We start from the raw sequence: 21028 nt of genomic DNA, 5'->3' as shown, positions 1-21028 counted from the left end.
CCTAATGGACAGACTAAAGCTATAACCTTCTAACCTACTAAATATATCCTGAGAGATTCTTGGGTGTGGTTACCCTGAACCTCCTCCTCTCTCCAGTTTATGACTGTGCTATTTCTTAATCTGGGCTTCTCTCTGTTGAGATTACTTTCTGGGAAAGCTGTGTGTTGTCCAAACTCCTCTCCACTGATTTTCCAGGTGCACATTACATCACATTGGTGAATTAGGTCTATCAACAAAATGCATTCTGGGTAGGGATGCAGTAATTAAGGTGAGGAGGCAATGCAATTCTACTTGATGCAGCTTGAAGCCTTGAAAGGCAGTTCCAACAACCAGAAAACCACACACGCACACACATACACACGCACATACATATTTGTCTTGGCGATTCTAAAGATTGACAAGGAGTGGCAGAAAAAACTTCGGGGCATGTACTGTCAATGTACAGAATTTTCTTGCTGGTCACTGGAACTGTTGATAGAGGCAGGCAAGGTGAAGCAGTATGTTTGATTTGATTTGCTTTTAGAAACTATAAGTATTTTTTATAAGGGCAATCTGGTCTACCCAAATATGGGATGGAGCATACTATTGTTGTGTTAATTTTTTAAAATATTTACCTCTATTTGTTTGTCGGTAAATATAAAAAAATTAACACAGAAATTTTAGAAGCTATGTTACCTAACAGCTTCAAGGAATTTTACATCAAAGCAAAACTCTGCTTTGTTAAATGGAGACAACAGAGAACATCATTGGGAAATACATTGGAAAGAAGCCCTTGACCTATATCTTACTTAGAATTTTTATTAATTAACCACTGAAAGAACATAGATGATCCATTATTCATTTCTAGCAAGAGTTTCCTTATGCTTTTATAGTACCAACAGTAGGCAATTTGGTTTACAGATTTCAAGGGAATCAAAGAAGACTATGATAAGAGTGGTGAGGTTTCCTTTAGCTATGGAAGCTCAACATGCAACTTTAGGAAAGTTTTTCTCTCTCTCTAACTATAAATTCATGGGTTTTTCTCATGGGAAAAAAGTTTAGTGACAGGCAGAATGTACATTTAATAAATAAAGAATAGAATGTAATGCTTCATTTCATCATTTGGGAAGAGAAATCATACCAGAGCTGATCATTTTGTTGTCTAACCTGCCTGTGGCTATTAGATCAGTTCTGTTTCATTTATCATTTTTTCTGTCCCAGTAGTGTGTGTGGTTTTTAATTGCTTCTTCCACCTTGCTTGTGCAGAATAACTAGTCTTGAATTGAATGTGATGAAATGTTGAAGAATTGAACATTGTAATGAATTGTTGAAATGAACATTATGATGAAAGAATATAATTGCTAGGGAAGAACAATGTAATTATGAGTTCTCTGTTCACATATACTTGCATTTATATGCATATATTTGAAAAGCCTCTAGAATGAGGAATACACATTCAGCAGAATAATGCGCTTGAATTTAAAGAAGTAGAGAACAACATGGATTATTATGCCAAACTAACAAAGTTATATCCATACAAAAGCATAGATATAAATTCATAGCAATAAAGGCTCACTATGGTTGAGCAACTCTGCAACAATAAATACCACTACTATAACAACCTCAAACCCAGAGTGATTCAAAGTGAATCACTCTATCTAGAAAGACGGAAAAAATAAATCATTATCTTATCTTTGATCAAATCATACAATAGTTGAGTTCTACAGATTTATACAGATTAACAGAGTTGGAAGGGACCTTGTAGGTCATCTAATCCAACACCCCCCACCCAAGCAGAGTTTGAAGTGACCACAGAAGTCATCTGATTTAATCTCATCCTGAATGAAAAGTCCTCTGGCAGATCACCATTCAATCTTTGTTTCAAGCCCTCTGATGAAGACAGACTCATTATGCCCTGTGGCAGCCTGTTCCACTGGCTAACAGCTTGTACAGTCAAGAAGTTGATGTTGGATAGCCATCTGTCTGAAATGGTATAGGGTTCCCTGCCTAGGCAGGGGGTTGGACTAGAAGACCTCCAAGGTCCCTTCCAACTCTACTATTGTATTGTATTATTGTAAGTTTCTCTTGACATCCAATCTTAAAACTAGTCCTTACAGTTTTAAACCAATGATTCCAACTCTTCCTTCTGAGGCAACAGAGGAAAAAGTCCATTCCCTTTTTTTCTAAGAACCCTTATTAAAAACCATCATCATATTTCCCTTTGATTGACTTTCATGTAATCTAAATACTCCCATAGGCTATAAGCATTTCCTATAGGCCTTTTGTTTCCAGATCACTATCCTTGCAATGAATTTGATCTAATTTGTCATGTCCATTTTGAACTATGGTGCTCAATACCTGGCATTGCATTCGATATAAGAATCTCACCTGACCAGAGCAGAATGGAAAAATAATTTCCATAATTTGCAATTTATGTCCTGCATATTTTATTCTCCATTCATATATTTTCATTCATACATCTGTGAGACTTCCTTGGAAAGTGTTTGCGGTTGTTATGTCCAGCATTTGATTACACAGCCCCTTGGAGCAACTATCTTTCCTTTTCTCCCAAAATAACATTTTAAATCAGGGATGTCAAACTCACATTGTCATGGTGGTGTCACGTGGTGCATCAGGACTTTCCCTTCCCCCTTCGCTAAACCAATCATGGGCGTGGTCAGCACATAGTTTCACAGCCCTGTTTTAAATGATCTATTGCAAGGAATTAGTGGCATCATGTGATGTAGTGGTTTGCAGCATGATGGCCCTATGAGCATACAATTGGTCACAGTTATTTGCCACAGAATGTTTTAGGAATGTTTTGGAAATGCGATTTCTGTGGATCTAAAGTGGATGTTTTTCATCCTGCAAATTGCAATTAGTGTCTTTTATTTATTTAAATTGCAATCATGAGAAAAATTAGATTATAAGTACAGCTGTTGACGGGGGGGGGGGGAAATTCCCTCATCTTTTCCTACCATCCATTCCTGACAAAATTCGACTCCCGTTTGCATTCCAAGTGAAGCCTCTGTGAATCTGATGGAAATGTCTGCTGAAATACAAACAGCAGCTCCAAGAAAGGCCACTTTCGGCAAAGTCCTAGCAAGAAAATGGCAACCTTCTTTCTTGCCCCAAATTCTGAGGTTATCCAGCTTTCCATGCAATTAATCTTAAGCAAAGCATTGTAGCAGCTTACCATTCACACTGACTGCCTTTATACAGTTACATTTGTCTCTAGTTTGGTCCTGAGAGCTTAAGAATTGATTTGCTCTACTTCTGAACTAGTTTCCTGTTCTCAGAAATTCCTTACCAAATGCCTGGCAAATCTCAGATGCGCTGCAGGTGATCTACACAATTCCCTATCAACTGCCCTAACAAAGTAATGCTGGAGTTGCTGTGCCTCTTAGCTCAATCATTGGAAAGGCAACATATGAATTTGCTTTGTATCCATTTAGGCTTCCTTACAAAGCTTCATATGTGCCTTGTGCACTGTAAACAGCATTGCCAAAAAGGCATTAAGAGTTGTTAACCTAATTTTGAGAAGCTTCTTCTCTGGTAACATTGTATTGCTAACTAGGGCATGCAAAACCTTTGCCAGACCAATTCTTGAATACAGCTCTGCTTGGAATCCACGCTGTATATCAGACATTAATATGATGTCCAGAGGTAAAGTACCAGAGGTACTTTACGAGAAGAGTACTCCACTCCTCTACTCACAATCAAATTCCCTATACCACCAGGCTTGAAATTTTGAGTTTGGACAATCTGGAACTGCAATCCCTGCAGTATGATCTAAGCACAGTACGCAAAACTGTCTGCTACAACGTCTTACCTGTCAGTGACTTCTTTAGCTTCAACCTCAATAATACATGGGCAAACAATCATTACAAACTCAAGGTAAACGGTTCCAAACTCGATCGCAGAAAATACGACTCCAGCAACAGAATGGTCAATGCCTAGAATGCTCTACCTGATTCTGTTGTTACATCCTCTAACCCTCACAGCTTCAACCTTAAACTGTCTACTGTGGACCTCACCCCATTCCTAAGAGGTCCATAAAGGGGCCATGCATTAGGCACTAGAATGCCTACCATCCCTGCCCTACTGTCTCCATTTATTTGTATTCATTTGTTTTGTTCATGTCCATGTTTATATTAATACCTTCTATCTTGTACATGTTAGACAAACTAATAAATACAAATACAAATAATAACTTTTTGTTGATCAAGTGGGGTGTCTTCTCATTCATAACAATGGCCATGAAAACAAAGTAGGGACAAGGCTTCTCATCTCTTCCCTTCTCTTTAACAGTATGGTCTATATTTTCTTCCATGTGAAAAAACAGCAGATATGTTTATGTTTTTGATCTCCTCTTGTATGGTGTTTCTTTATGTTTCTGAGTATATGCACACAAGAAGCACACAGTGGGCCTTGTCATTTCTATTCTGGGTCTCAGCGGCAGACAGCAGGGGTTTACATTGGAGGAGTCAGGAACATTTGGAGCTGCTCACCAACTCCGTGGGGATTTTTTTTCCTCTCCACTCAGTGGGAGATCTGAACCTGATTCTCTTTTAGACTCCCCCTCCCCTCCCCCCAGTTTCTTCTCCAATACCAGATTTGGTCTCATTCTGTTCAGTTTTAAAGACTTAAAGACCTTCTCGTGGATAAACAGAAAGTCCTGAATTCCTTAATTTTTTCCATCATTCTGTTGGATTGGAAATAATAGAAATAAAATTAAGTGGATCGGGGAATCTTGTGGACAATGAAAGGGAGATCTGCTCTCTACTGGTTGTCTAGCATTATGTTATATGAACATCATTGTCAATGCCCTTTGACCAAGAACAGAGTTTATTTTAATATACAGCTGAGTGAGTTTTATTTTTAGAAGTAGAAAAAAGTCTGCTGTGAGAACTGTGTTCTGTGCTCCAGGGAATAAGGAATTTAAAATAACTATATAAAAACAAATGAAAAAAAAATAGAAATTTAAGATTGTTTCTTTGTAATTTTATATTACTAGGAACAACTCGTTGATTAAACAAAAGTATTTGTCAACTGTTTGAATTGTATATAAACTTTAGAAATAGATATATAACGAATTATATAATAGTAAACAAATCTTCATTATAGCACCATATGCCAAATAAAACAAATCTCAATTATACACCATATGTTGTGCCTTGCTGTATACTGAAGACATCAACACTTCTTTTGTTTCAAGATGGTTGGCTCATCAACATCCAGAACAGGGTGGGAGAAACACTGGTGTTGCAAATCTTGAGAAAATTTGTTTCAGCTATATCTGTTCTTGCTTTTGCTATATGTTGGTATCTGGAGCCTTATTTAGTTACCCATAAGATATGAAGGTCCTAGAATCTCATCTAGAGCATGGTGGTATATTTTGATAACTACTTAAATATTAGTCTTCTAGCTAAGCTGAAACGCCTTTCTATTTATGGATTTTGTTGCAATATGACATTCAACATCTGTATTATGAAGTTGACTGTAAAGAGACATGTTGTTATATTGTATCATTTCTGTATTCATTATTCAAGAAAATAAACCATAATGTCATTATGCAGGTTTCATGGAGAAGACAATTCTGTTAAATAAATACTCTTCCTAGCATTTTGTGAATTACTTCTAGGATTCCTTGAATGAATTAACATCCTTTGGATTTGCCTCTCACTGTTCCATCTGTCTGTAAAATAGTTTCACTTTTTAAATTTTGATTAAAATATGTAGACTACTATTAAAAAGATGAGAACAAGGGATAAAAACTAAACTATAGGTGAATAAAGAAGACATTTTAAAGTATCGTGGAGCTTGCATTTTTCATTAATTAAATATAAATAACTGAGTGTACTATAGCAATAATGCCGTTGATATAGTTTACTTGGACTTCAGTAAGGCTTTTGATAAGGTAGACCATAACCTACTACTAGATAAAGTAGAAGAATGTGGGTTAGACAGCATCACCACCAGATGGATTGGTAACTGGCTGACCAACCGCACTCAACGTGTAGTTCTCAATGGAACTGCATCTACATGGAGGGAAGTATGCAGTGGAGTACCCCAAGGCTCTGTTTTAGGCTCAGTACTCTTCAACATCTTCATCAATGATTTGGATGAGGGAATAAATGGGGAACTCATCAAATTTGCAGATGATACCAAGCTGGCAGGAATAGCCAACACTCCAGAAGATAGGCTTAAGATACAGAAGGATCTTGACAAACTTGAACATTGGGCACTATCTAATAAAATGAAATTCAATGGTGAAAAGAGTAAGGTTCTACATTTAGGCAACAAAAACGGAATGCACAGGTACAGTATAGGTGATACCTTACTCAGTAGTAGTAACTGTGAAAGGGATCTTGGAGTCCTAGTGGACAACCATTTAAATATGAGCCAGCAATGTGCAGCAGCTGCCAAAAAAGCCAACACAGTTCTAGGCTGCATCAACAGAGGGATAGAATCAAGATCACGTGAAGTGTTAATACCACTTTATAATGCCTTGGTAAGGCCACACTTGGAATACTGCATTCAGTTCTGGTCGCCACGATGTAAAAAAGATGTGGAGACTCTAGAAAGAGTGCAGAGAAGAGCAACAAAGATGATTAGGGGACTGGAGACTAAAACATATGAAGAACGGTTGCAGGAACTGGGTATGTTTAGCTTAAGAGAAAGAAGGACTAGGGGAGACATGATAGCATTGTTCCAATATCTCAGAGGTTGCCACAAAGAAGAGGGAGTCAAACTATTCTCCAAAGCACCTGAGGGTAGAACAAGAAGCAATGGGTGGAAACTAATCAAGGAGAGAAGCAACTTAGAACTGAGGAGAAATTTCCTGACAGTGAGAACAATTAATCAGTGGAACAGCTTGCCTCCAGAAGTTGTGAATGCCCCAACACTGGAAGTCTTTAAGAAGATGTTGGATAGCTATTTGTCTGAAACGGTATAGGGTTTCCTGCCTAGGCAGGGGGTTGGACTAGAAGACCTCCAAGGTCCCTTCCAACTCTACTATTGTATTGTATTGTATTGTATTAATAACACTTAGATTTACGGTATATACTACTTCATAGTGTTTTATAGTATTACAGTTCAGTGGTTTACAGAGTCAGTTTACACAATCTGGGTCCTCATTTTACCGACCTCATTTTACCGAAGGATGGAAGGCTGACTCAATCTTGAGCCGGTCAACATCGAACTCCTGACAGTAAGCAGAGTTACATAGTTTTTAAAAACAAAAAATCACAATTAAGCTCTAAGCTACAGCTTAGGAGTCTATCTCCAGAATCTCTGTCAACACAGTATAAATCACCATGTAGAATTATAAATTAAAAGACATTCAATCCACATTATTTTAGAAACTCTTCTGATGTAATATCCTGTGCAATTGGAGTATAGGTTCCATACCTGGAGAAATCCAAATTATGCATATGGTACACATCCATGCATTAAATTGAAATCTCTGGATGGCTTGAGTTGAATTCTATGTCAAATTTACTTTTAAGGTACAATTATATTCTAAACATTGAAGCATACTCTCAAATTTGGTTAGACATTTTTCCATGGACAAAGAACCTTTTCAGTGAAAGGCATAAAATCTTGCAGCAGCTACCATATGTAATGCTAATTCAGTACACTTTGAAGGGATACGTGGTTTAATAAGAAAATTGAGGCTGAAATGGGAATTCAGCTTTTAAGATTTTTTTTAATGCAAGTATTAGTCATTTTCCAGAATTGAGCTTTACAACACTGCAACCCATTACGGAAAAAGAGATTTGCTCTCTTGATTACATTTCCAGCAAAGTTTAGAGAAAGAATTGTCCATTTTTTAGTAGTCAGGATTGGAGTGGTGTTGCAACAATAAGACATCTTGTAATAGTTTTCTCTGATATGTGGAATAAATTTAATATTCTTCCATTGGAATTCTCATTGTTGCATGTGGTGCTTGTAATCCTGCAGATGATCTGTCTTATTCTGTTTGGCTCCCATGACAAAGTTTGTTCAAGCATTTCCTTGCTTTCAAATCCAGTGGGCTTTGAGAGATTCCCCACCGTTTCATGATGGATTTATTCTCCAATGTTTTCATTGGTACCTTCATTCCAAGAACTCTTAAAAACTTTAAGAACCTCCAACATACTTTGTTAGGCAAATATCTGAATGTAGAACATTCCACAGTGGAGAAATTATTTCACTTTTCTATGGTGAAGTAAATGTCATTTAGGAAAGAAACATTACCTACTGTCAAAACTCTTTTCCTTTCTCTTAAATTTCCTATTATTCATTTCCTACAAACTTTCCCTCTTCCCCCTTTTATTTTTCTTAACCCCCCCCCCCTATTTTCTTTATTCATTCTCTGGTTATTAATTTCTGCTTTTCCTCCTCCAATTAGAAACATTTGGAAGTTGTTCACAACTGGGAAGAAGGACTACCCTCAGCTTTGGGGACAATTTAGAAAAAGCTTTGAATATATCCTGAACACTAACATCATTTTGTTGTGATAAAAGAATGATTGGTTGTATGTCTTTGGGCGCTGGTGAACTTCAAGAAGTATCCTTAATAGTATCAATGAATGTGGAAAGAGTATCGGTGAATTTTGCTGTGCTTCTCATACCATCATAGCATAAGGGAAATTGAAATATGCTACCTTGCTTCCAGGGCTTCTTATCAGTTCAGTAAATCCCTATTGCAGCAACAGAATCAGGAAAACTATTGTAACTTCCTGCCGGTTAAAAAGGAGAGAGAGAAGCCGAAGTCGAGTTTTTGTTTGTATGTTCCAGTTTTTGGAAAACCAAGATTGTTGAAACTGAGTAACATTTAGATTCCCTTTATAAATGTACTAAAACGCTTACAATTTCCTTGCAGGACTGTTCACAAGATTATGTTGTAACAAATTATTTCTACTACTACCTGTTCAAAATTTCTGCTGCAATGGGCCAGGAAGTTTTCTACATCACGTTTCTTCCATTCACTTACTGGATCATTAACGCCCACGTTGCACGGAGACTGATAATTATGTGGTCGGTAAGTATTATTCACATTATTCACAGTTTAATATGTTGTTGCTAATTTTCTCTAGCTAACTGGTTGTAAATTAAACCATGTAAAAGCCCCACTAACTACTTCTATGCTCATTTCTCCCCATTTGGACGGAGACAATAAGATTTTGGGCATGGAACTCCCAAACAATGATATAAACAGTTGGTTTTTGGAAAGGTTCATGCCTGATGCGACTTGCGTGTCTCCTGAGATGGTCTGTTCGACATGCTTACAAATGGACACTTCATGGGAAGAATGTTCAGATGAACAACTACATACAGTTGAAACTGGTTTTCATATACATGAGACTGCTAGAATTGAATCAATCCAGCCTTTACATCTGGGGAGAATATTCGTCCTACACAGTTCCTTTTCATTGTAGGAATTCTCCAGAGGATTAGAATAGCTGATCAAGAACAGTGGTGATCTTTGCTGTGTTGTACTCTATTCACAGTATCGGATTTTTTCATTTTTATATCTCTGAGTGTAGTGGTGCCCTCTGCTGGACTCAAATGGTTAATAGGGCTGAATTGGTGACTTCTGTTAAGCATTTTGTATCCCATCAACTTAAGATAGCTTACTTGGAGAAGGACAAAGGCATTCCATGTTCTGCAATGAATCTATGTATAAAATCAGTAGTGGTACCAGAAATGAGAGAGTGGATAGGAATGCCTCAACATACATGCACATATTCTTTGGCTGTTTAAGCCTTCCCCTATTCTTGGCAGATAGTGGCAAGGATGGTAGAACATTTTTTTAAATAAACAAAATGCATTTGATACCTTGATTTTCTGAGTTGAGAGAAGCCATTGCAGCTCTGCTTTTCAGGGTACCTGGTTTGTCTGAATGAATGAATGAATGAATGAATGAATGAATGGGATGGATTCATATAGGCATGCTGTAAACTGTGCAACTTGCCTATGCCCATGGAGCAAACCTTACCAGTACTCTCACACAAAATCATGTCTCGAAATTGTGGTTTAAGTTTAGAGTTTATGTAGAAAAATGGAGATGCTTGGCACAGGAGGACATAATTTTATTGTGCGTAACATGATGCTTTTAATAATACAACGTCTCTGGAACTCATAAAGTAATTCCACAGTCTCCACCAGTGGATGTATTTTCTGACCACCCAGAGTTAAAAGGATAAGTGTCATTTAAAGAGGCCAGACCAGAGGTGGGTTGCTCCAGGTTTGGCCTGGTTCGGCCGAACTGGTAGTGGCTGCGGTGGGAGGCTCCACTCACCCGGACACTTCTGTGCATGCCCAGAAGCATTGCACGCGAGCATGAGTGAACTGGTAGTAAACCAGTTAGCAACCCACCACTGGGCCAGACCATACAGCACACCTTCCAGTGGATCCACTTCCTATCCAGGGCCAACCTCTGTTCTCTGTTTCAGGTATGCATTGAAAGTATCATAGGCCTTATGTTTTACACTGGTATTCTGAGCAAATATAGCCAGTTTTGATTACAAAAAGGCCTAAGCAAAAATACTCAAGTAATAATTATGCTGCCCTTTTCCAGCTATTGTCTTGGCATTTCATACTGTAGTTCTCTGAATGCATTGATTTCGCTGGATGTATATACCAAACTCATTTTCAGAAAACTGAACTTAGTTAGATTGTTGTAGAAATAGGCTTTCAGGCTTCTTTTATTGCTTTAAAACATTTCTGAGTATCCAAATTGTTACAATCTAAGTGCTTCCTCTTTCTTATTTGATTGTTTGATTTATTTATACCCTACCATTCTGCACAAATGAGCACTTAAGAAAACTAGCAAGTTAAAAACTTGAAAGATTTTTTTTTAAAAAATGGAAATGGATGCTAAAATCAATAACCAATTAAACCCCAGCAAAAGAGAAGGTTCTTTGCAGATTTTTTTTCACTGCTAAGAGAGTTAGGGGCTAAAAACATAACTTCTGAAAGAATGAATTCCATGCCTTTCCACCAACCTTCTTCCAGGGACCTGATAGGCAACATTCTGGCAACAGGAGCTTCTTTGAAAGGGTTTGTGTAGACCTTACAAGCTGGACAGGTGCATAACAGGAGATAAGATCTCTCAGGTTGTCCTTAAAGGTAAATGAAGTGCCTTAACTGTATCCAGCAGGGAGCTGCCAACTGTGCAGAACAATTTTCATGAAGGTCCTTGTATCAATCAGCAGCCCTCCTGCACCAATTATAACACTAAAGAATTTCTCAGGGATGTGCCCAATTTTACATATGTAGAACATAATTTTTAGGGCTCAAGTAAGAACTAGTAACAATTATTGCACATATATTACAATTAATTGTAACAATAATTGATTATGTGCCATCAAGTTGTTTTTGACTCCTAATGAGATAGATAGATTTTCTCCATGAACTAATGTTAAATACAAAATTCAAGTATTTAACTCTGGGTAAATGAGGATACACATGGGAGGGAAGGGGGAGATGCAGTTTTCTTTTTAATTTAAACCTGGTAGTGTTTCTTTTTTCATTATTGTTTTTTTCTCTTGTTTACTTTCTTTGTGTTCCAATATATCCCTTTTCCTAAGTTCTTTATATTGTACTTACAAAAATAGTGTGTGCTCTACAAGCAGCTGGGCATAACAATTTAATGAATTTAATCAAGGGATAGATTAATACCACCAAGATTAGCCTTAATTTTGCAAAAGTGCTTCTTGCCACAGCCAGAACCTGCAAATTCCAGTGACAGCTAAGGGCCAAAGTATTTTCAGACATCAGAGCTACCTTCTTCAGAGGGAGTACAGTCTATTCAGTTAAAATAGATTGAATTTCTTCTTCCTGAGTCAGTGGCATCAAGGGACAGCAGGAGGACAAAATTGGCATTGGAGTGTCTTGAGTGTAATATCTGTTGATATTACATACCTCTAAAGGAATAGAGCTTATTATAAACTGAAGAGCCAATATGATATAGCGCAGTGATGGCTAACCTTTTCCAGACTGAGTGGCCGAAGTGCGCACAAGCAAATGCTTGTGCATGCGCCTGAACCCCCAAAATACAATGCATGTGCATCCCCCATTCATATGCACCTTGTGTATCCATGCCCACCCTCCCACACACTCTCCCCCATGCCCCCCAACCCCCACATATGTGCATGCGGCCCACAGACGTATGTGCAACCCTCACACATGTCCCGCCCCTGCGCATGCGCAGCAGAGACCCGAAGACCAGCTGGCTGGTGGGAGGCATGCACGCATGCATGGTGGAGCGGAACTGGGGTGACCGCTCGCGGGCCCACAGAGAGGATGCTGCATGCCACCTCTGGCATACATGCCATAGGTTCGCCATCACAGGTCTAATGATTAAGGTACTGGCCTAGAAATTGAGCATGAAAGCTGGCGGGATGACCTTGGGCAAGTCACTGACTCTCAGCCCAATGACCAGACAGGCTTGTTGTTACGGGGAAAATAGCAGGAGGAAGTATTATGGATGTTCTCCATTTTGAAATATTTATTAAATGATAAAAATCAAATAAATAAATAACATTGTGTTGCTGGTTTTTTTTCATTTTGAGGAAAGCAAGAACTACCCACCACCACCATCCTGAATCCAGTTTTTTATTTGTGAATAATGCCCCTGTTTTCCCTTGATTCAGTTCAGTTTGTACGCCATTGTTCCTTTTAATTTGGTGAAAATGTTAGCTGATTATAAAGGGGCAAAGAGGTGGGAAAATTTAAAACTAAGCTGAATCAACACATCTTAAGGCCATACAAATTGGTTCAGTCTGTGTTCACTGACTTCACTCAGCCATTTATGGATTGGGTCAAAGAGAGCTACATACCTAGGGTAGTTGCTTTTATTGGAGATCACCAATAATATTGGGAAGATTAATATTTCATACTCAAAACAGATCTCTAAATTGTGAACAGAAAGGCTTTTTGTCTTGCTTTAATTGAAGGCTTCTTATATATGTGTGTTGTTTAATGAAACTACTTAACAAGATGTATGTGTTTGAATAAAACTCTTTACACCTTGCAATGTGATTTAGCAAAACATTTTAAAAATATTACCTTGCTAATATATTCAGGCATGAATAACACCCACAGTAAATATGTGGAAGAACAGAGCCTGAATCGACAATACGTCACCTGGAGAGTATTTAATGCACACTAATAAGTTTCAGAAAAGAAGAATTCCTCATGTTGGACATCTCCAAAACTTTAATGATTTGAACAGTGATGGCAATGATGATAGCGCAAATTGTCAGTACTTAGATAAGAATTATCCCAGCATTTGCATAATCTCGTTTTGATAGGGAGTCTGTAGTTTTCTGCATACTATTTAACCAGTATACCTACTGTAACAAGGACAATGCTGGGAGGATATTGGGAATTGCAATTCCGCAATGTCTGGAGTCTCACCAATAGGAGAGTGCAAATTGGAATGGACTGACTTCAAAACATTTCTTTTTTCTTCTCTAATGAAGTTGATTTGAGTGTTCTGGAAATGATTTGGCATTTTCAGAAATACGTTGTCTGGGACATGATGTTCTGTATGTGCTAGAACACATCTTTAGCTACATATTTCCAAGCTTTTCATTATAGTAATTGCATCTGTTGATTCCTCAAGATTTCACAATCCAAATTAGTGGCTATTTGTATTTAACTTTTAAAGTTTGAGCTTTATTGCTTTTGGCTTAATATCTTGATATCGGTCTTGACATGAGGCTGCTTATAAAACAGCAGAGAAACACGTACTACAAAGTGTACAAAGTACTACAAACTCAGATATCAAATTAAAATACTTACATTTTAAAAATAAAAGAAGCTAAAATGGTGTGCATCATTGATATTAATTATGGTACAGGATCTCAAAATGCCTACATACATCCTAGGATAATATGACTTCTGCAAAATACATACCGGTACTTAAAGGTTGTAGGAGTTAATGAAGGCTAAGATGGCTACTGTTTGCAGATTTCATTTTCATTTGAGATGCCAAATTTTAAGCCAGCCTTCCTCAACATGCATAACTCCCAGTCCTGTGACAGCTGTGTTAAAATTTGTTATCTCTGTGAAGGGCATAAAGATGAAGAAGATTGTCAAACATGAAGCCCTGCAACTTGCATGAGTAAAACAATTTAAGAATTACTACAAACAGAAACCCACAATGCTGGGGGGATGGCAGAGTAGGGACATTCACCAGGCTTGAAAATGGAACTACAATATGTTTCACTGCTTGAGATCCTGATGGTTGCTAAGAAAGCTTATGGTCACAATAGCTACATATACAGTACCTTCATGGGAGATTCTACTCCAAACCCTAAGCTATTGATGCAGACAAGAGGCTACAACTATTGGTGAAAGGATTTTTTAAATGACACATGGCTATTGAAGATAGTATAAGCCCCGTTGTATGATTGTAAAAAGGAGCATGCAGTACTCCTAGTTTTTATGAGCAAGTTTCTGCCACTTTGTCTTGGAGAACTGAGAGTTGTCCAGTTAGGGTAACATTAAAGTTTAGCTGAATACAGTAAGAATGGAATACTTTTAAAAAGTGTGTAATAAAACCAAAGAAATCAGGTCAAGAATGAGTGGGTGATGAACGAATACAAAAGTGAGTGACCAATGTAACATTTTAGCGATGTTCTGTGCAACCAGAACAATCTGGAACTGAACCACACTCAAAATTGTAGAAAGGGTGGTAGACTTTAGGAGAAACCCTCCCATACTACCACCTCTTACAATAATAGACAACACAGTATCAACAGTAGACACCGTCAAATTTCTAGGTTCTACCATATCTCTAAAATGGATACCTAATATCAAAAACGTCATCAAAAAAGCACAATGAAGAATGTTCTTTCTGCGCCATGTCAGGAAGCTGAAGTTGCCCAAAGAGCTGCTGATACAGTTCTACAGAGGAATTATTGAGTCTGTCATCTGCACCTCTATAACTGTCTGGTTTGGTTCTGCAACCCAACAAGACAGACACAGACTTCAGAGGATAATTATAACTGCAGAAAAAACAATTACTACCAACCTGCCTTCCATTGGGGACCTGTATACTGCACGAATCAAAAAGAGGGCTGTGAAAATATCTACAGACCCCTCACATCCTGGACACAAATTGTTTCAACTCCTATCCTCAAAATGATGCTATAGAGCACTGCACACCAAGACAACTAGACACAAGAACAGTTTTTTCCCCTGAACTCTGCTAAACAAATAATTCACTCTGCTAAACAAATAATTCCCTCAACACTGTCAACCTATTCACTAAGGCTGCATTACTATTACTATTATTCTTCTCATAGTTCCTATCACCCATCTCCTCCCACTTATGGCTGTATGACTGTAACTTTGTTGCTTGTATCCTTACGATTTATATTGATATTGATTGTTTCCTGATTGCTTATTTGTACCCTATGACTATCATTAAGTGTTGTACCTTATGATTCTTGATGAATGTATCTTGTCTTTTTATGTACACTGAGAGCATATGCACCAGATAAATTTGTTGTGTGTCCAATAAAGAATTCTATTCTATTCTATTCTATTCTATTCTATTCTATTCTATTCTATTCTATTCAAGTTGCATGCCACCTGACTCTTAAAATGAAAGAACTATATTAAGATGGTTTGGTCATATATAATGAATGAGTGAGAACCAGATAACTAAATAAATTTGATAAATTTGTTTTCTTATTGGAAATTGAATCAATCGAGAGGCGGGGGAATAATGAGAAAATTATGATTGAATGGAGATCCTCGAAAAAAAGAGATTAGAAGATTAATTGAAAAAATGAATGTATGAAGTAAATTATGGATATAATAGAAGGCAGGGATGATTTTCAAAGGGAAATATATGGAAAACTATAGTAAATAGCATTGGTATAAACCAGTGATTCCCAAAGTGTGCACCGCGGCTCCCTGGGGAGCCGCGCTATCGTCATAAGGGCGCCGCGAAATATTCAATTAATACCTGCGCCGGGCGCCCGCTTCCCTCCCTCCTCTCGGGCTTTGGAGGGAAGCTTCTGCAAAAGCCAGGGCATGACAAGTCTCCCAGGCTGAAATTTGCCGAGCTGTACGCGCGCGCCTGTTTTCCACGGTGTGGAGCAGCGGCGAGATTCTGGGCGGCGAGCGATGATTCCGGGGGGCATCAGTGGGGGGGCAGGGTCCCCCTCGCGTTCCTCATCTTCCCGGATGGTCCCTGGAATCATCGCTCGCCGCGCAGAATCTCGCCGCTGCTCCACGCCGTGGAAAACAGGCGCGTGCGCACAGCTCGGCAAATTAAAGCCTGGGAGACTTGTTGCCACTCGCCTTTGCAGAAGCTTCCCTCCGAAGCGTTCCGAGGGAGGGCTGTAAACTTCCCTCCGAAGTCTTGGTAAGTTCTGAGGAGCCCCCCAAGGCAAAACGCCGCTGCCAGGTAGCTAAAAGTACGTCTCTGATTCATCTCTGTCAGTCTCTCTCTGATTCCCTCTCTCACTCCCTCTCTCTGTTCCTCTCTCTGTCTGTCTGTCTCACTCACACACACACACACTGTGGTGACCACAGTGTGTGTGTGTGTGAGTGAGACAGACAGACAGAGAGAGGAACAGAGAGAGGGAGTGAGGGAGGGAATCAGAGAGAGACTGACAGACAGACAGACAGACACACACGCACACACACACACAGAGGGGGAGGGAGGGAGAGAAAGATAGACAGACAGAGAGACACACACAGAGTGAGTGATTAAGTGAATGAGTGAGAGACAGACACACCCACATACACAGAGTGACAGAGAGAGAGGAAGGGAGGGGAGAGAGACAGAGGGAGAGACAGAGACACACACACACACACAGTGACAGAGATGGGGGAAGGAGGAGAGAGAGACAGAGATACAGAGAGAGAGAGAGACAGATAGACACCCAGAGAAAATGACAGAGGGAGACAGAGAGGGAGGGAGGGAGGGAGAGACAAAGAGCCAGAGAGAGAGAGAGAGAAAGAAAAAGAAAAAAAGAAAGAAAGTGGGAGAGAGAGATGAAAGAAAGAAAGAAAAACAACATATGACCACAATTGAGCCCAAAATTTTGGTTGCTAAGCAAGAGCGGCTCTCCAAATAAATTTCAATCGTGGTTTTGGTGAGATTTGGCTCAGTTGAAAAAAAAGGTTGCCCACCACTGGGCTAGTGTGGTGGTTAAGTTACTTTTCAAAAGCTATTTTTCTGATCCAAGATTTGAGAAGTTGTGCAGCAAACAACAAGCCCATCCATCCCATTAATAATTTTAAATCATTAAATGATGTTCAATAAATTGTGAATTTAAAGCTCGTGTTTAATTTATTTTTCAATTAACCTAACCTTAACGAACTAAAAAGTAGATTTCCAAATCCTTAAAAAGTCAAAAATTAAAAAAAATCGGATGTACCTATTAAGGAAGCCGCGGAAAAAATCCGAAGTGTTATGGGAGCCGCAAACCGAAAAAGATTGGGAACCTCTGGTATAAACTATATTTCACTGCATTTCCTTTTCTTATCTCATGCCTTTAATTTATTTTCTACTATTTATTACTCATTTTCTGTGCTTTGCTTAATGTTATTTTCCCCAGAAGGTAGTAGTGTAAAGACAACCAGTTAATCTTTCTGCCTTCTTAAAACCTGAATAACAGGCATTACTTTTGTGTTTTGTCTGTTGCTGTATTATTTAAAAAAAATTTCAAATGACTTTAAATAAGTCTTGGTGATTTTGCAGCACTCTGTGTACTCTAAATTGCCTAAGTAAGTAGCTAGCTGCAACTCTCTTCTCTTACAGTCAATGTTTCACTCTAAAATTAGGCCTGCTTCCAAACTGAAAAGCCTTTATATTGGAGGCATTTAGAGTTAAACTAATAGCCCCCATGATAGACTATTGGGAGAGAAAATGTGATTGAATCTGTTTAATTGTTTCAGCCTGAAATATGAAACAAAGTTCTTGCATAGATTATTACTAATAATACAGTAGATAGAAAATGTGAGGGTATAAATGCCATATTCCCAATGGCCTTATTTTTGAAGGAATAAAACTGAGAGATTGCTTTTGTGCTCAGCTCAAACTTTCCCGTTAATGCTCATTAGATATTCTGTAGTAGAAAGGAGATGAAAGCTCTCTGCTTCATCAGCTTTTGACAAATAAATAATGCTGAGGTTCAGTCAGGTACTCATGCTTAAAATCTAGCCAGTTCGGTTTTCTTTGCAAGTATATTTACATTTGTTCAAAGATCATACCTCATCTTTTATGATATAACTTCTTCTACCTTACACTGAATAAAACATTATATTTTCAGTTATTGTAATAGATAAAATTGAGGAGAAAGGGTGGCAAGAAGATAGTTGACAGTACTAATAAGTAACTTGGGATATAGCTGAACTGGATTTTACCTAATTGAAGTAACACCTCTGCACAAGTATTTTACTCTGCCTTGCATCAGAGCAGAGGTGGGATGACTAGAGTCTATAAACAACCTGAAACCCCTTTTTTACATTCATAATCATGCCACCAGAAATTATAAATTATAAGCAATACATTCAAAGCTAGGCAGGAAACACAATAAGCTAATCTTCAGTTAGGTTCAATATTCAGCGATAACCTCTGTCCAAATTTCATGATATTGCTACATCACTAACCTACTTCTTGTAGCCTCAGGTTGCTGAAAATATTATCAACTAATATTTAAGGAAATGTGTTTTCCCAGGTTGATTGGTCTGGTATTAGAGCATTTTCTATTCCTTTTACCTTTTTTGATCTGGATATAGATATTTATAAGGTTGGAGTATACATGCAATGTGCACTATATTAAGCAACAAACACTAATGTTTTATAGCACCTTAAGGCCAATTTATTTCAGCATAAGTATTTCTTGACTTGACTTACTTCATTGATTCAAGTAGATTCATTCATGTGGGAATACATTCATACATCTGCTACAAGAAATACGTTCATCCTCTCGGTACAAGGTGTCTTTCTTTTTATGCGGCATCATAAAACTAATCCATCTACTCCTTTGGGAATGTACAGGGAGGACACAAGACCTGACTTCTACTTCTGTGCCTGTCATTCTGTTTTGAGAAAGCATATGCTACTGCTATTAGTGTCATCTGAGGAAGTTGTATGGATGTTCTCATCATTATATCTCGAGTCACAATATTTTCCAGGTATAATTGGAAAAATCAGAGTGATGCTACACTGATTTAAGGAGACTTCCGATCTAGTCCAATTATCAGATTTATTATTTTTGAAAATCCCAATTTTTCTGAATTATGAAATTCTTTGCTACCAAACCCACTTAAAATTTCAACTGCATGCCAGGTTTCAATGTTCTTCTGTGCATTAGCAATGTTGATGCCCTATTGATTAGCATATAGTTTAGATATTTCTACTAGCAGAGAAATATGATTTCAATTGTAATGAAGTCAGACTCTGTAAGTTTGACTGGAATTACATTTTACGGATAGAAGCTACATTAATAGAATATTGAAAGCCTGACAGTCATTTCACTTTCCTCTTCACTCTCTTATACTCTAGCAAGTTAGAGTGGAGCCAGTTGGTTTTGCTTAATTTTTTAATGCTTTCTGAGCTTAAAACATCAGGGTTGAATTGTGGGGTCTTTGGTACTGTTTGAGCTTGGCTGTTCCCCAAGCTCATCTCTAAGGCTCTCTACAGCAACACACAAAAGTTCATTTGTCCATCGCTGTATAATTTGATTTGATTTGATTATGGACTGATCTGAGTTTACCAATAATATTTAAATAGTTTGTGTTATTTACCTCTTGTACAATTAGTGTATCTCCCAAAGTACGGGCAAATTTTGCAGCCACCATATTATTCTGCCCTTTGTTAGTAATACAGAAATTATTTGAACTCTTATATTTTACATTTTGATTGCCAGAAAGCAGCACAAGTTGTGAAGTCCAGTGTCTCATATGCCATGCTTGGGTAGATGATAGGTGGTGCCTGGAAAATAAGTGGTTGCAGTCAGAACTACTAAGCTAGTAAGAAGCTGTTTTGCCAAAGCAGAAAATAAGGTCAGACCTTCTGGGATGAAAGATTTAAGGCCTCCTGCCCTGCAGATTTAGCAGTCTGCTATAACCTGCAGAGTATCTAGTATTCAAGATGCTGATTTTTCCAGGATCATTTCAGCTTTGCTGGAAGAATATTTCACCCATCTACTGAACATGCAAATATATTGGCAACAGGACCCATGTAGCTTTGTAAAATTGCCATACCTGTCTGAAATATACAAGATGTTTATTTGAATCTCCTACCCCAACATCAAATCAGTAAAACCTTCTCATTCATTAAAGTAAGACAACAAACTTCATATAGCAGGCAACATCAGTGGAATTGATGTAGTGATGAAAGTTCGCTCGCACAGAGAGGGCCTCCTCCAGGTGCCGTCCACTAGACAGTGTCGCGGGGCGGCGCCTAGGAGTAGAGCCTTCTCTGTGGCGGGCCCAGCCCTGTGGAATGACCTCCCTCCGGATATTAGGAATACCTCTGACCTCCGCTCCTTTCGTATTAAGCTTAAGACCCACCTATTCCAAGCAGCTGGCCTGGCTCAACTTTGATCTAACCATATCGCTCCTGACGGGTTTTTAACTGGGTATTTTAATTATATTTAATTATCTAGGGGTTTTTAAATACTGTATTTTAATTGTTTTTATTTATCAGCCGACCTCCTCCTTGTGTGTGTCTCGGTATATGTCTCTGTTATATGTTTGTTTTGTCCACATATTTATTTCATATGTTTCATTGTACGCCGCCCCGAGTCCTTCGGGAGAGGGTGCGGCTAAGAAATAAATATATATTATTATTATTATTATTTTAATGGTTAAATGTTTTATTTTACGAGATGGCTAGGAACTAGCAGACTTGAAGAATTAAAATATTTCATTGTATGCTAATTTCAGTCTGGTGAAAGTTTATCTGATGAAGTCTGCTATTGATCCCAAATATAGAATGAAAATGCATGTCAAAGTCATCATTATATTAGACATACGGCATTAGCTGTTTCTCTGCTTCTTAGCCTTTCAGTTTCATTTTGATT

At 38.2% G+C, this 21028-nt stretch overlaps 1 protein-coding gene across 1 annotated transcript in view; it reads left to right on the top strand.

Moving 5' to 3' along the window:
- The window catches only part of SGPP2 (sphingosine-1-phosphate phosphatase 2), a 47804-nt gene that overhangs the window by 14171 nt on the left and 12605 nt on the right, over positions 1-21028 (top strand). Inside the window, exon 2 of the mRNA XM_081956386.1 lies at positions 8848-9006. Within this exon, the coding sequence (XP_081812512.1) occupies positions 8848-9006 (159 nt within the window). The remainder of the gene's footprint in view (positions 1-8847; positions 9007-21028) is intronic.

Source organism: Natrix helvetica, assembly GCF_964273705.1.
Source record: "Natrix helvetica genome assembly, chromosome: 5".
NCBI classification, from domain to species: Eukaryota; Metazoa; Chordata; class Lepidosauria; order Squamata; family Natricidae; genus Natrix; species Natrix helvetica.
The sequence above is the reverse complement of the archived record's forward strand: the minus strand, read 5'-3'. Positions and strand labels throughout refer to the sequence as shown.